At 50.1% G+C, this 16,672-nt stretch overlaps 1 protein-coding gene across 10 annotated transcripts in view; it reads left to right on the top strand.

Annotated features, from left to right (window-relative positions):
• Nucleotides 1-16,672, top strand: part of MAN1C1 (mannosidase alpha class 1C member 1) — a 56,311-nt gene that overhangs the window by 15,272 nt on the left and 24,367 nt on the right. For all 10 annotated transcript variants that reach the window (XR_010784968.1, XR_010784965.1, XR_010784964.1 and 7 more), the window contains exon 3: nt 5,369-5,465. Coding sequence is in view for 1 of the 10 variants with exons in the window: in XM_066565000.1 (XP_066421097.1) it covers nt 5,369-5,465 (97 nt within the window). In the remaining 9 variants the exon portion in view is untranslated. The remainder of the gene's footprint in view (nt 1-5,368; nt 5,466-16,672) is intronic.

The following is a 16,672-nucleotide window of genomic DNA, read 5'->3' as shown; positions in this document are numbered from 1 at the left end:
TTCTGTGCCCAGCTCCCTCTGGGTGTTTCTGTGCCCAGCTCCCTCTGGGTGTTTCTGTGCCCAGTTCCCTCTGGGTGTTTCTGTGCCCAGTTCCCTCTGGGTGTTTCTGTGCCCAGTTCCCTCTGGACATTGCTGTGCCCAGTTCCCTCTGGGCGTTTCTGTGCCCAGTTCCCTCTGGGCGTTTCTGTGCCCAGTTCCCTCTGGGTGTTTCTGTGCCCAGCTCCCTCTGGGTGTTTCTGTGCCCAGCTCCCTCTGGGTGTTTTTGTGCCCAGCTCCCTCTGGGTGTTTTTGTGCCCAGTTCCCTCTGGGTGTTTCTGTGCCCAGCTCCCTCTGGGTGTTTCTGTGCCCAGCTCCCTCTGGGTGTTTTTGTGCCCAGTTCCCTCTGGGTGTTTCTGTGCCCAGCTCCCTCTGGGTGGACATTGCTGTGCCCAGTTCCCTCTGGGTGTTTCTGTGCCCAGCTCCCTCTGGGTGTTTCCACCCTGCCCAGTCTCTGGGAGGAAAGGGCTGAGTGTGTTTTAGCTGGAGGAGCTGAGGAGCAGTGGAAGGTGCCCAGAGGATGTGTCAGTCACCAGTGGAGAGGAAAGAGCTGGAGCTGGGCTTGTGCTCTCCTGGCTTTCCTTTGGAGTGACAGGCTCAGGTTTTAGCCCTTGGCCATCAGTCCAAGGGATGAGATTGATTTGAAGTGGGAGGAGAGAGGGGATGTTGGATTACCACATCCCAAGGTGCTGGCAGCATTTGAGGGCCCATTAAATGGAAATCTCTGCAGTTCCTGAGTGCTCCATCCCAGCAGGAGAGAACATGGCTGCTGGAAAACAGGCAGGTTAGCCAGGGTGCCTTTAAACTGCTGGAGTTCCTGTTGGGATCTATTGGCTTTCCTGTAATCTTTAATTATAAAGTGTAATTACTTTAGGATGGATTATCAATGTTGGTGTCCATCTGAGGGGGTTGCTTGGTAACGTCCCTGGAGCTGCAGCTCCTCCTGCTCTGCACTCCCAGGCTTTTAGAGGCAGCCAGAGGGAGGCTCTGGCTATCAGTGTCTGCCTAAATGGAGCATCTCCATGCTCTGGAGATGCACACAGCCTTTTTGTTATCATTTTGCTGTTACATAAAAGCATTACCAGGGACACGGGCCCAGAGAAGTAACCTGAGAAGTTGCTCAGCTTTCTATTAAAGGTTTTCAAATGAATTCCAGCCTTTTTATAGCATTCTGCCCTGCTGTTTGCCTGGGTATTTATATCTCCATGTGCAGCAACACAAAATAAACATGATGCTGTTTCATTACCTTTTCTGCAGATCCTGAATTATACAGGTTTATGCAAGTCTGATAAGGGAAAAATGCATCCATTATTCCAAACAGAAATGAGTTATTCCAATGTGTTCAGGCAGACTTCTTCCTACAAGACTGACAGTTCCTTTTTTTCTTTCTTTCTTTTCATCTGGCACATTATGTTTTATACAGGAGGGGAAAATAGATGGCATTATTGCAGCTTAAAGACCCAAAGTGGCACAGAGCTGCTGTGGGGCAAGGAGGTTAAAGGTGGGAAAGAACTGGTCCTGCTTTGGAAACTGTCAGCACAAATAATCTGCTTCCAGCTGCAGGAAAAGGAAGAGAGATGGGGAAAAAACAAGTTAGGAATACAATGGAGAAAGAAATATTGAAATTACACTCACCCCCCTGCCCTTTTTTTTTTTTTTAACCCAAACTGGAAATTTCTTTGATATTTTATAGGGGAATGTTTGAAGGGAAGTTGAAGGAAGGAGGCTGAAGAGCCAGGGAAGTGGTTATCTTGTGTAGATAATGGCTTTGTGTCATGTTCCTTGGAAGTGCTTGAAAGGGGCTGATTGGTTGGTATATTTAGGTTTCATCTTTTAAGCATTTACTAATTATCCCAGTCTAGATGGATAAAACTAATCAAATAGCTGTTTGGGAATGCTCTGCCTTTGGAAATCTTCCCTGTTTACAAAAGGAGGGCAAGTGATGGTGGGGGAAGCTTTTTCTTCTTTTCTTCCCCTCTCATCTCTCTGCTTTTTGCAAGTGCATAAACCCAGAGGTTTGGAGTGGTTTAGATATTAAATGTGCTAAAGATTTGCACATCTCTTCAAAGTGAAAACACTTTCTTGGTCAAGTTTTTATCCTGAGACCCATTTCCTCGTTACCTGGATCACAGCATCCTCTAAATGCTTTTTGTTCTGCTGCTGCCTCTGTGAAACACAGGTGGGCTTGAAAGCCAGGTCCCTTTTGGGTTTGGATGGAGCAAAGCACAGGAAAAGATAGGGATCTAAGTGGTGAAAATGATAGTGCAGGTTTTCAGAGGTCAGTTTTGTCATTTCTAATTGATTTTAACACAGGCTTGTTGCCTGGCTGGGCAGCTGAAACTCTCCAAAGTAACAAGTGACTTACAGGTGAAAGGAAAAAGAGCAATCTGACAAATTAACTTATAAATTTGGAAGTCTCTGCTATAAATCAGTTGAGACCCAGAGTGCTTAGAATACCAGGCCCAAATAGATAATTGTCTGTTAGGTGGCAGATGGCTCGCTGCTGAGAACAAAATCTGAAATTATGGATCTATTTCCATAATTTTTGTGGTTCCAGTGCCATTTTTCAAATGCAAAATGGCACAATGTTAACACTGATGTATTGTAACGTGTCAGGACCAGAATTCATAAAATATTCACTTCTCATCCTGGTGGCTCATCAGAAATGAGCCTGGAACACCTCACCACACACATTCCCCTCCCTCCTGCATCCATCCCTTCCCTTCCAGCCTGGAGTTTGGGTTCTCTGCTCAGAGGAAGCTGCTGTGAATGTGGAGCCCCCCTTTTCAGGACCTTGCTGCATCCCTCCAGTGCTTTGGAAGCTGAGGTGCTAAATTTGGGCTGGAGAGGCAGCTGCAGGCAGCCAGAACGGGCAGAGTGGTGCAGATGCTTTTTTGGCTCTTCACCTTTTCCAGTTGCTGCTTTTCGGAGCTGTCAGTGGAGAGAGGCAAGCTCGGGGATGCTGGGAGATGAAAAGCTGCCACGTTCTGCATCCTGCCTCCCAAATCTGCAGGGTGGGTTCCAAGGCAGCCAGCACCGTGTGTGCTCCACCTGAAGGGAGCCTGGCAGCTCCATGAGGCAGCACTGCCATCCCCAGAGCATCAGCTCAGGGCTGAGCAGAGCCAGAGCCTGGGACAGAAATTTGTGCTGGGGAGCTTCTCACAGCAGTGTGGCCAAGGCAGCTGAAATGGTTGGAGAGGCAGATGAGGGGTGCACGTGTTGGCTCCATCCTGGGGGACGTGGGGCACTTTGGGGAGCCTCAGGCTGTCCCTCCTTGGTGAGGAGACAGGAGAAGAGGGGATTTTCCCTGTAGATGTGGCTCTTGGAGGCTGAAGGGAAGCCTGGGTGGTTTCCATGCCTGTGGGCACCCTCAGGGAGCTGTGCCAGCACACCTGGGTGGGTTCACCCTGGACCTTCTGCACTGGAGAGGTTAAAGAAGTTGAGGGAAGGAAATAACTTCAAATTTCATACTCAGCTTAAAGCGAGGCTGACTCAGGATTAGGAGTTTTAGGGAACGTTTAGAATCGTTTCCACGTCCTGTGCATGCCCAGGCTCCCTGTGTGCCAGGAGGGTGGGTCCCCATGGCCAGCCCTGGCTGAGAGCAGTGCCTGGCTGGTTCCTTGTGCTGCCCTGACAAACACCATCCTTCCTGCTGCCAGCTCCAGCAGCAAGCTCTGACACTCAACATTGCTCTGCATTGCCCAGAGAGAGCCAGAGCTCCTCACAGATTCACCCTGGTGTGTGTTCATGGAGAATGAGAGCTTCCCATTTAGAACCTGCTGCCACTGGGGAAAAAAAAAACAAAAACAAAAAGAGATTTGGCAAAAATAAAGTGAGCACCCCGAGGCATATGCCTGGGACATGCTTGAGTGCATTTTGTGGAGGGGTTCTTCCCCCTCCCTGGGTCATTATTTAGTTCTCCACTCACTGATTCGTCCCACACTGAGTTTTTAACCCCCAAATTGGCTTTATTAGTTTGTCCAGCATTCCATCTCCTGGTGGTGTTGGAGCCTGAGTGTTAACAATCAGTTCAGCAAATGTTTATCCTGCTCCATCTGAACAGCTCCAGGAAACTTTGCTTTGGAAGCTTGATGTTTAAAAAGGAGGGGGGAAGCTGGGGATGTGGCTTTGTGCTAATTAAGGAGGATACTGCCAGGGGCTTGTGATGTTGGGTTTGTGAAACACACAGCTGGAGGGGAGAGTAAGAGCTGAGATGACAGGAGGAATTTCAGGAGGAATTTCAGACCAAGGGAGCCTGTGATTCTGATCCTGAAACAGAGCAGCCAGCACTGCTGCAGCCATGGGCCAGGAGCGCTCTGTGCAGGAAGGATTTTGTTAAACTGCCGTGTTCCCTCAAAAGCCTGGTCTGAGGGAAGCGTTTCAGACCTCTCTTATCTTGGTTGGAGAACATGGCTGGTTCTCTGAAGCCCCCTCTTGCCCTTTGTTATCTTTTTTTTTGCCAGGAATTGAATCAAAGGGTGTTCAGGTCAGTGCAGCGCTGGGGCTGGAGCTGCTCAGAGTCAGGCTGGGGGTCAGAGAAGGCAGCTTGATTTCAGGCACTCCTGGGAAGCTGACAAGCCCCAGTCTCTCCCAGGTGAAGAAAGGACACTTGCATGTTTAATTTGGCCTCCCAGAGGGACAGGAGGACAGAAGAGGCTGCTCTGGGATGTGTGTGTGTGTTGGAACTTGCACAAGCACTGCCCTGCAGCCCTCAGGGGAAGGTCAGGGTGCTGGGCCCGGGCAGGACAGCTCAAACATCCCAAAAGGAATTGTTTGAGTTGGAAGGGGTTGCTCAGAAGTCACCCAGCCCCTGTGCAGAGCTCTCTGAAGAGAGCACTGTGGAGTTCTGATAGAAGATAACAAAATGTCATGGCTTTGGTCTTTGTGAATGTATTCTGTCAATTAACAGAATGAAAACCTCTGTGCAGTCCCTAAGATCAGTTCCTCCCTGTACCTGGGCACAGATCAGCTTTGGCCTTGCATTCTTAGCCCATTTTAACAAAGTTTCTGAAATGCTGCTACTCTCTGAAAAAGGTTGGACATTCAGAGGTGGAGACAGCTTTTTACAAATCCCACGTGGTTTGCAGGGCCAAGGTGAATTGTGGGGTTTTGGTGAGAGGTGTGCCAGGTTCTTCCCCAGAAATGATGAGCTGGAGACTTCCCAACCCTAACCCTAACCCTAACCCACTCCTGGTGCTCAGTGGGAATTAAGATTTTATCATCAATGGGCCATGGCTTTAGCAGTGAGTGGGAACCTGCCATGGATTCCCAGAGCTCAGGTGTGGAAATTCTCCCTCGTGCTGACTGTTCTCACTGCCTTTTGCCCTCGCAGATGATGAAGTTTGCCTGGGATAACTACAAGCAGTATGCCCTGGGGAAGAACGAGCTGCGCCCGCTGACCAAGAACGGCCACATCGGGAACATGTTTGGTGAGTGCAATTCCACTTCTCCTGAGCTCTGGAAGCCACGTGCGCAGGGCAGGGAGGTGCCTGTCACAGCTCTGACCCTGTCTCTCTTGCTGTTGGTGAGCAGCAAGGCTGTGAGTCTGTGTGCTGTGCCTGTCCCAGGGCTGGGATCTCATCCCTGCAGGCAGCTCCCAGTCCCAGCCTGCGGCTCCTCTCTGTGCACAGCCAGCACCAAATGTGCTAAAATGAAAGTGTCTTTATTAAAACATGAAGCCAGCCCAGAGCTGACAATGCTGCTATTTGTCTGGGCTTGTAGGCTTCAGGACCTGACCAAATTGAGCATTTTCTCTCTCTCATTTCTTCACTGTTGAGCAAGATGTGAATTCCATGAAATATTGAGTGAATCAATATTAAAAGCTCTTTATACTCTGTGCTAACTGGCTTGTATAATTTTACTCTTCAGCAGATTACCTTTTTTTATGGGAGCCACTTCCAGTGCTGTTCCCCTGCTCATTCTGGTGGGATACTTGTTGTGGCTTTGGGGTATTTGTTGGCTTTTGGGGATATAAATTGTCTTTCTGCTGCTCTGCACTCAGAGCATTTCCCTGCTCTGCTCCCTGAGCCCTTCCTTTCCTTTCCCTTCCCATCCCTGGGGAATTCCTGCTGTGCAGAGGGCTCTGGGCTCCTTTCCAGGGGATGTGTGTGCAGGGATTATCTCCTGGAGTCCCTCCGTGGGCAGGTCACCCGTGCGCTGATTGCAGAGGGTGGCACTGGGGCTTTGGAGAACACTCCCATCCTGTTTTGCACTCTGTAGGTCCCCGGCTCCTTCTCCACATCAGCTCCAGGACCTGGGGGGAGCTTTCAGCCTGTGGAGTTCTGCTTTGTGTGGAGCCCAGCCCTCATCCTGCTCAGCTTTGGGGGCTGAGGTGTGGGGAAGGGAAGTGTGAAGGTGGAAATGGCCCCAGGTGTCTCTGACACCATCAGGGAAGCGAAGAGAAGGCTTGGGGTGACCTGGTTATGGCCTTCCAGGACCTGAGGGAGGACAAGAAAGATGGAGAGGTCATTTATGAGGGACAGGAGTGGCTTGAAAGGGACAGAGGGCAGGCTTAGATGGGACATTAGGGACAGGTCCTTTGCTGAGGGGTGGGGAGGCACATCTGGCTCACAGCTGGGCTGGGCTGCAGGGAAGCCCATTAACCCTTGTGGAGGTTCAGGGGAGGAGGTCTGGGATTGTCTCAGGCTGGGTGTGAGCAGCCCCTGCCCCTGGCCAGCCCCTCTGTGCCTGGAGCACTGATTTGGGTGGGTTTGGCCTTTGCTTTGCTCTTTCAGCCCCTCCAGCAACAGCCAGGTTCTTTAATGGAGAATTTGCATGGAGTTCAGGGCAAGCTGAAGCATTTTGCAGCTCTTCCACTCTGGCAAGCTTGTCAAAATTCCTCAAGGAGTGTGCCAGTAAACAGACAAAAATATTGAAAGCTTTAAAATGCATTTATCATGCTAAAACAATTGACAGTACTTATGCTTGTTTGCAGTGTGCCTGTGAGCACTCTCAAGAAAAATGCTTTGGAGCACGAGGATTTGCAGACAATTGCAGAAAAGCAGCTACATGGTACATTTCAGCCTTTCAATAGGCTTTTCCTGCTCCTGGCTGTGCCTCTAAAGGAGGGCAGCATCAGGGAATCCCTTGGTGCAGCCCCTGTCCCTCTGCCCTTCAGAGACTCTGAGGAGGCAGCACAGGGCACTGTGGCCCTGCATTGCTGCCCATTCCCCCTCCTCTCACTCCCAGTGGCTTTTTATCCCAAGCTCCAGCTGGGAAGGAGGCAGACTGGGTGCTCTCCAGGCTGGAAATGTCAATATTAAGCTGAGATTTCTCTGCAGCTGCTGCCATGTGGGAGGGGAGGAACCTTTTTGGGGCTATTTTGGAGCGTGTTTGCGTGCATGGGAAGCAATCAAGTTCCTGAAGGGTGATTTTGCTGTTGTGGATGTGCTGCTGCTCACTTGGAGCCTCCAGTTTGGCAGCCTCAGCCTGGGGGGAGCTGCTCTGGATCAAATATTCCCTCTAGTCCAAGTAGAGATAAAAATGAACTCTGAATTCTGCTCCTGCAGAGTGTCCTGCTGCTCCTGGCAGCCAGGACAGAGCCTCCCTCCCCATTTTTCCTGCCCAGGTAGGAAAACTTGGGTCCCCAGCCCTGTTAATCTCTCCAGAGACCCAACTTTGCCGTTTCCCAGGTGTTCTCAGCATCCCCCCTCTCCTGGACTGTGATCTGGGGACCTGGTCTCACGTTCCTGCTGGTGCTTGGTGTTCTGCAGCTCCTGTTTCTCTCATCAAGCCTCTCCCACGTTTCTGGACTGAGTTTATTTGCACAGAACTCCTGTGATTGCTGTCATTTACAATCACTGCAGCTCGAGAGCCCTTTCCTTAAACCCACAAGCTGTGCTCCTTTCATCAGCATTAATTATTCATCAGTGGTGCTTGTGATAAGAAGTGCCACGCTGAGCAGCCCAGCCCATGCCCTCCAGTGGGGTAAACACGGTTTAGGCTTTCAGCTGTGGGATGATTGCCCTGGAAATGGTGCCATGGGAGTGGGCACAGTGCCCCACAGAGGGTGAGGGGCGATCTCTGCTGGAGCAAACCCCACATCACGAGGTTCCAGATGCTCCTAAAGGCTGCACAGCTTGGGGAGGTTAATTATTAATTAATGTTATTGTTATATTTGTTATTTATATTTATTATTATAATTATTATTCATTAATTTTAGGTTCAGGGTTGTCTGCAGAATGCCAGGCACTGATCAAACCAGACCCCAAACGAGCTGGTTTAGGAACATTTAAGCAAAATGGCACAGCTGAGCTTGAGGCTGAGGGTGAGGCTGGAGGTCTGCAGGTACAAATTCTGCTCCCAGTGCTGATGCAGTTATTTTAACCCTTCTCAGCCACCTCAGCCCTGCTGCCCTGGGTGCTGGAGGGATTAAATTCAGTGGTGTTTGCAGGGGTTGGCTCCCTGGGAGCAGGGCTGCAGCTCTGTGTGCCACAGCCCCTGAAATGCACCTGTCACCCTGAGCTCCAGAGCACTGCATTATTATTCTGCCCACTCCCCAGCTCTGTCAGAGCCACTTATTTTTCTGACAAAATGTTTTTAAAATCCTGATAGCTTTACAGAGCTTCTGTAGCTATGGGAGAGTGAGCTGGCACCTCGTTCTGCTCGTGCATCAGCTGAATTGTCAGTTACATTTTGATTGCACAGTCTTTTAACAATGATAAGGTGAGAAGCCTGATTTTCAGATATCTCTTGAAGTGTGCAGTGCTGGCAACAGAAGAATCTTTCTTTGACTTATACCCTGAGCCAATTTGCTCTGAAATCAGTGACAGCAAGTAAATATGGAACCCTGCTGTGCTGTTAGGCGTTTCTCACCACCTAAATGCATGTTGGTTTATTAATTTTAGTTTAAAAATAGCAAACCTTAACCAGGTTTCCCCCCTTTTTTCCCCTCTTTCCCCACTCGATATCATGCCTGAGATCATGAATTGCCTCGTTGCAGCCATGGCTCCTCTCAGCATATGCTGGGTTTCTGCAGCACAGTGAGGCAGGCGCTCCAAGTGCCAAGTGTCACAGCCAGGGCACTGCCAGGCCAGCAGCAGGGGTGGCACAGCTCTGCCAGCAGCTGCACTGAATTTCTGCAGGTGTTTGCACCTCACCCTGCAGCAGGGCTCTCTCATGTTTGATTGCCTGGTGGCAGGGCCCAGGCTGGAGGAATTCCTGGAAAATCCATGGCTGTGTTTGCGTGCTGGGCTCTGACTTCGGCTGAGCTGTTTGCTTTGAGGACAGGAGGTCACTGGCCTCAGCTGCCTGGAAATGGGGCTGGTTTGGCTCTAAGGACAAAGAAAGGGGAAGAAAAGCAGTGACCACAGGAATATATCCAGAGAAGCCTCTGGAAAGGACCCAGCTGATTGTCCTGAGGTCCAGAACCTTCAGATTTGTTCTGCCTGGCAGATCCCACCAGACTTTGTCTCTGCCCTGTGGCACTGTGACCTGCCAGGCTCAGATCTGGATGGAGATTCCAGGAATCCACTGGAAATCCCAGGAATCCCCAGTGGATTTAACACCCCCAAGAAGCTCCTGTGACAGCAGCTTTTACCAGCACCTGCTCTGGGGCTGCCAGCTCAGGTGTTGGACCCCAAAATCTCCACGTGCCCCCAGTCTGGCCAGCTGAGCCAAACATTTCCCAGAGAGCTGCTTCCTTCTCCAGCATTTAGCAGGCAGCAAACACACCCAGCCCGGTTAGAAGCAACAGGAGTTGGTCTGTGAATATGTAACAGAGATAATTGAATGAAAATATTAATTCAGCAATATCCCGGCCACCAGAAGAGAAATGGGAACCTCCAATTGTGCAATCACTTACTGCACCTTTTCTCTTCTGTCTCTGGGTCTCTTTCCCTGTGATCACAAAATTGCAAAACCCTGGAGAGTCCTTTTATGTGATTAAAATAATAATAATAATAATGGCTCTCCTAATTTCTATGCTGAATTATGCCTGCTGCCTATTGCACATGACATTGGATTCTTGACTCCATGGGCTCTTTAAAGAGAAAAATACCTTGTAATGAAGATGTTGCTGGAACTCTGTTGCTCCCTGGCATCATCATCTTTTTTGTCTTTTTCATGTGTAATGTTCCCCAGATGAATAATTTTCATTTTTGAAATGCAGGAGGGCATTTTGAGTTGACTTTGGCTTTTGATGTCAGTGAAATCTGCAGCAACAAACTTATTTCCTGGCAGCAGGAAGCAGGGAATCAGGATGTCCTCCAAATCCCAAGCTCACTGGAGTCTGGCTGCGTGTTGGAGCTGACATCAATCCCTGTTTGGGCTTTTTTCCCCTGTTTTGAGATCACTCCCAAGCTAATTAATCCTTCAGGAGATCTGTCCCCACTCCACTCTCACCTTGGGTCCTGCTGGCAGTGGTGGCTCAAACCTCAGGGCTCTGCTGAGCCCTAAACCCCTCCCTAAACAGGGGTTTAAGCTGATTACAGTGGCTCAGCTGACTTCTCAGCTTGAACTATTCATTTAAAAAGTTTAACCAGAAAAAAATCCCCAATGTCTCAAGAGCGGCCTCCAAATGAGGCCACCTTGGCTCTGGGGCTGGGCAGGGCAGTGGCTGTTGAGCAAATGTCATTTGAACAGAGTGGGTTCATCTTAGGTTTGCATCTTAGCAGGGAAATAAAGTCAGGAAGGGGAAGGGAAGGGGGTGGAGAGGCTGGGGTGGGAGAGCCCAGACTGGGGCACTCTGGACACCCAAGCTGCCCTAGCAGCAAACTGGGCGAGTTCCATCCATCAGCCCAGCTTCCTCAGCAGCTTCCTGAACTTTCCACTGACCCCGAGCTGAGGCTGGAGCTTAATGAGGCCTGGGAGGAGCAGAGGGTGCCGTGGGATTTGTCAGGAGTGCTTCGCACAGCAAAACGGGGCAGGAGGAAACAAAACAAGGAACAGAAAAACAGCCATTAGAGCAGCAAATGGGAGCAGGAAAAGGGAGAAAATTGCTTTGAGCTGGGAGTGGGGAGGGTTCCGTGGGGCCTCTGTGGGCAGCTGAGAGAGGAGCAGGCAGAGATGAGGAGGAAGCCACACGTGAGCAGCCCCGTGGCACAGCACGCAGGGAACAATCAGGCTGGAGCTATTTTTTAATCCTTTTTTCAGGCTCTGAGTGTATTTTAAAACACAGTGAGCTCGTCTTTAAGATTTTTTCCTCCTTTCCTTTTAATATTTTCTTTAAGCACCCCATTATGGATGTTGCCTGTGCCTCATTCTGGACACTAATTATGCGGAAATAATTGTCTAATCTTCAGAGATATTGAGCGTGTGATTAAAAGGCAGCCAGCTGAGGGTGGGTGGAGTTGGACTGCTCACAGATCCAGCTCTGGATTAGGAGGCTTTGGTGGCAGCTCCACAGCAAAAGCTGAGTTGGAGGCTTGGCACTTCCAGCTGGTTTGAACAAACATCCAGCACCCGCTCCAGGGAGCTGGGGATCACTGGGAACCTGGGATGGGATCCATGGGCTGGGATGGGATCCATGGGATGGGGATGGGATCCATGGGATGGGATGGGATCCATGGGATGGGATGGGATGGGATCCATGGGATGGGATGGGATGGGGATGGGCTGGGCTTTGAGGGCCCTTCCCAGCCAGACCAGTCTGGGATTCCTTAGGGAGGTAAATGCCCCACCTGGGGCTCCTGACTGCCCTGCCTGGGCTGAAGGTGGATTTTGGGATGCTCAGGGCCAGGTGTCTCTGGTCACTGCTTGCAGTCAGATTCTTGATGAGGTTCTTGCCAGAATCATAGAATTAAGGTTGGAAAGGGCATTTAAATCCAAGCAGTGACCCAGCAGCAGCCCTGTGCTCACCACTAACCCACATCCAGACACTCCTGAGCATTTCCAGGGCTGTGATAACCCATTCAGGGAAGAAATTTTCCCTCTATCCAACCTAAACCTCCCCTGGCACAACCTGAGGCTGTTTCTTGCCCTATCCCTGTTCCCTGGGAGCAGAGCCTGACCCCTCTCTGGCTCCAGCTCTATTCCAGGAGGAGTTTGCAGCCACAGCCCCTCCTGCACTACCAGGAGCTACATAAAATCCAGAGAAGGTTAAGAATATTTTAAAAATGCGCTTTTAGCTATGCCTTTTAATGTTGGAAATACCTCGAGACTCGTGGGTTTCTACCTTTATCCCTCTGTGTTTTAGCTTTCCCTTGTTTATTCAGAAGAGATGGAAATTGTACAGGGAAAAAAACCCACTTTGGTTTTAATTCACTTGGTTTCTACTGCTGAAACTTCTGAAGAGATTAAGCAGGTTCCAAACTGGCTTTGCTGTGTTGGATTTCACATTTAGAACTTAATGCTTTATCACATCATTTTGTGCTGCTGCTGAGGTTTCTTTCCACCCTCATTATGTATCTCATTGGATATTCATCTGGATTAGTGTTAGATTTTGACATTTTTCCATTCACCTCCAGGAGATCATATATCAAATGGGTCCTGCTACTGAATTTCTTCCTCTGTAATTTCTCCAGGTGCTTGTTTCTGATTTTTTTTTCCATCTCTGCTGCCATTTTTGGGGGAGAGGAGTCCCTTATCTCACTTAATCAGTGGGTTTAACTCCCTCCCTCAGGACATCAGCTTTCAGATTTGTCCCTGCTGGGGCTGGCTCTGTGTGCTCAGAATGCTGTGGCAGGCATTTATCACTGCAAGACCTTTATGCTTTCACGAAGTGCTTCCTTTTAGCCTCCCAGGATTGTTCCTGTCTCTGGAGAAGATTTTTTTGGAGGTTCAAGGAAATCCCTCAGCCTTTGCTTGAGGCATCAGTGTGAAACGCGGCGAGGATTTTTTTTTCTGGACTGACTAAAATTGTTCATCCTCCTTGTGATGTTTTATTCCCAACACCACTTCTGCACCCTACCACACTTTATATGCAGCTCCAAAAGGGAAGGAAAAAAAGGGAAGAAAAAGTTCAGTGCAGGAAATGAAAGCATTTCAAGGGAAAGTTCTAAAGGCAGAGGTTGTTTCCTACTAATTTCAATAAACCCAGAATTTACCTCTCAGGTACAAACACAGGGTTAAGAACACCCAATTCATTCCTGTTTTTCTCCACGGTGCTTTCCTCTGAACACAGGATTGCTCTGGGGTGGTTTCCTCGCAGAGCTGGGGGTGGGAAAACACAAACCCTGAGTTCTGAAGTGGGGGATCCCAGCATTCAGGGCTGGGTTTGAACAGCTCTGGTTCATCTCCATTTCCAAGCCCCAGGCTGTGCTGTGTGTGCCAGGAGGAGAGGGAATCCAGGAACAAAGGACCTGAGCATCAAGGTCTGCCTGTGCAGGAGTGCAGAGCTTTCATGGACTTCTCCTTCAGACAGCTGGAAGTGGAAGTCACCTCCAGGCATTAAAACTGACACCTTTTGCCTAGGCTAGAACATTCCCTCTCTCTTGGCAGGCTCCATCCTGGTTGCTGTGGGAACCAGCATTTTTAATTTCCTGACTTTTGTGTGTACATCCCAAATTGTAGCTGTGATGTTCCCTGTCACTAAGGGAGCTCTGGGAAAGGTTTGCAGGGGATGGAGCCAGCAGGAAACATTTCATGGAGCTTTTCCTTCCCTCAGCATCACTCTGCTGCCTCTCCAGAGCATCTTTTCGGAGTCCTGCAGTTCCCACTCATCCCAGGGAGCAGCAGAACACAGAGAAGCAGCCAGGGGCCTTTCAGTGCTTCCCTAAAAGCTGGGACAGTTCTGCCTCAATGCTCTAAGGCTGCTCCTGGTGGCTGACCCCTCTCTCTGCAGGACTCAGCTGGGACTCCTTGGCCTCTCCCTGGGGATGTGCTGGGTGCTCTTACCCTCAGCATCTCCAGCCTCCTCCAGCCTTCAGCCTCAGACCTCCCCAGCTTTAACTGCAGCTCACATTCCTCCTGCTGGGCCCTCTGCAATCTCCAAATGCTGCTGGAGGGAGGCTCTGTGCCCTTTCTTGGATGAGGCATTATTGTTCTTCTTGGGGTGGGCTTTGCTCCTTTTCCCAGCATTCCAACGTCTTGGTTTGAGCTGGAAGTCATTGGTTTGAGCTGGAAATTGTTGATTTGAGCTGGAAATTGGTGATTTGAGCTGGAAATTGTTGATTTGAGCTGGAAATTGGTGATTTCAGCTGGAAATCGGTGATTTGAGTTGGAAATTGGTGATTTGAGTTGGAAATCGGTGATTGGAGCTGGAGATTGTTGATTTGAGTTGGAAATCGGTGATTGGAGCTGGAGATTGTTGATTTGAGTTGGAAATTGCTGGTTTGAGCTGGAAATTGCTGATCTGAGCTGGAAATCCTTGATTTGAGCTGGAAATCCTCGATTTGAGCTGGAAATGGTAGGTCTGAGCTGGAAGTGGTTGGTCTGAGCTGCATTTCCTGGGCTGCAGCCTGGGAATGGTTTCCTCACCATTTCTCCCTTCTGCTTCGCACTGTGCTGGCCCCGGGGCAGGACGCGCCGTGCGGCCTCACTGAACCGCATCCTGCTTGCTCCTGACTATTTCCCCAATTTGCTGGGATTATTTTGATATCTAATCCTGTCAAGCAGCATACTGGAGAGCATTTGGAGGCTTTCAGCTGGGGTCTCGTTGGTGTGACTTTAACAATATGGGAGAGAAAGGGAAGAACGGGGACAGATGGTCCCAAGTGATGGAGTTCTGTGCCTTAATGTGTTTGTGCTGGTGGTAATGGAGCATTTGCATTCTCCTGGCCCACTGCATTCACAGAGAAAATGTGCTCAGATTCTCCCATGGATGGTTATGAGGGTTCCCAGCCCAGCTCATGGGTTCTCAGCAGGTGGCCAGGCCCCACACTGAACAGCACAATTAATCTGTTTATTCATTTTGAGGCAAAGGCTGGTTTGGTTTCTTCATCTCTGAATTCTCTCCCACCTGGGCTGGTGTTAAGGGCCAGGTAATTTCTGGAAGGTGATGTTTGCTGGGCTGGGCTGGGCTGGGGATAAAGCCACCACAGGGATGAGTGGTTTTACAGCCCCAGCTCCAACGTGGTGCTGGTTCTGCAGAGCCCATCCAGATCAGATCTGAGGGAAAATCACTGTCAGGAGCTCCAGGCTGTGCTGTCATAACACATCTGCCACTTTTGGGAAGTGTGTTTGAGAGGCAGAAGGGCACCTTCTTCTGATTGTTGTAATGAAGCATCTCCCCTTTGAATTGTGAGGTGAATTAGCAGCTCTGCTCATTAACTGCTACCTGTGGCTCTGGCAGAGCAGGATAATAGTTGCAGGTAGGACGTGTGTGTTTGCTCTAATGGGCCTGTTGGGACCCCTCACATTAAATGCTGCAGGTCCTCCAGGAGGTCTGTGGGGGAGCAATAAATTGACTATAATCAGATTACCTTTAACCACTCCAAAATTAATTTCAAACACCCAGAACAGGGAGGCACCAGCAGTGCTTTGCCCCAGCTGTTGTCTTGTGCTTAACCTCCCTGAACTGCTCCTCCCAGCCGTGCTCCTGCCTTGTCAAATGACCCATCTTTGTCAGAAGCAATTACCCCTGCTGGCCAGCATCTGAGCCCCACTGCCCGAGAGCAGGAGGGAAGCTCCTTCCCAGCGGAGCATTTGAACGATTATCGCCTCCAATTTCCTGCTGAGCTCTCCCCGGCCCACAGAGCTGCCCGTGTGTCACGGGAGACAGATGGGAGGCACGTGGAGGGTGGATTTGCAGTGTCTCTGCTGCACCAGGGGCTGTGCTGGCAGCCTCGGGCAAGCCTCCCCTCCTCCCTGGCTCTTTGGAACAGGAACGGTTTGATTTGAGCTCCAGGAGGTGCTGGAGCCGTGCAGGGATGAAGCGGAGCTGCTTGTTGGAGGATCGCTAAATGTTGAAAGATGGTTGGAGGAACTGGGGGAAAGAGGATTAAACTGGGGAGTGCTGCCAAGTATTAAATATTTAAGAATCAGTTGGCAATAGGTGCTTATCACACGTCTGCTCTCCCATCCCTCTGAAGGCAGTAACTTATCTGAGGGGCTGGTGCTGTGACAAGTGATTCACTTCTGAGCTGAACACCTTTCTTCTCCTCTTTCCCCAGTGCTTAATAAGGATATTGCTAACCTGTACCCCCCAGCCTCTCACATCCCTGAACGAGCCCAAGCTCTCTTTTGTGTCTCCCACCCATCACTGGATCAGGGCAGAGCTGCCACTGCTGCTCCAGCTTGAACGATAGCCTTAATTCTCCAGGGGAAATTGATATTTGAAAAACATGAGTGGATTGTAATCCAAAAAAGCCATTTCTTCCCCAGCTGGAACACACTCTCTATTAAATTTGATCATAGCAGCCTAAAAGGCGGCACTTGAAGCTGCCTGTCTGCTGCCAGCTTTACCTGGGCAGCCCATATGCCGAGGCTGCTCCGTGCTGCAGGTGGAGCTGGCACTCATTAGCACTTCCCAGGAGCCTGGGAGAGCTCTCCTGCTGACAGCAAAGAGCAGGCTGAGCTGTGTGTGAGCCAGGTGTTTGGGTGATTTCCCTCATGCCAGCCTTCAGAGTTCCTGTGCTGTGGGTGGGAGGCTCAGCCTGGGTTGGCAGTGGAGCTTTGGGGGCTCTGCTGCCTCCCAGCCTGGTGCAGGATTGATTGTTCTGCTGCTCCCGAGCATCTTTCCAGGCACTGATCAGCCCCTGACCTTTCCTTGGCTGGGGGAAATGTGGCTTTAGCACCCTGCAAGCACGGGATGGGGGCT

The sequence above is a fragment of the Molothrus aeneus genome, chromosome 23 (genome assembly GCF_037042795.1).
Source record: "Molothrus aeneus isolate 106 chromosome 23, BPBGC_Maene_1.0, whole genome shotgun sequence".
Lineage (NCBI taxonomy): Eukaryota > Metazoa > Chordata > Aves > Passeriformes > Icteridae > Molothrus > Molothrus aeneus.
The sequence above is the reverse complement of the archived record's forward strand: the minus strand, read 5'-3'. Positions and strand labels throughout refer to the sequence as shown.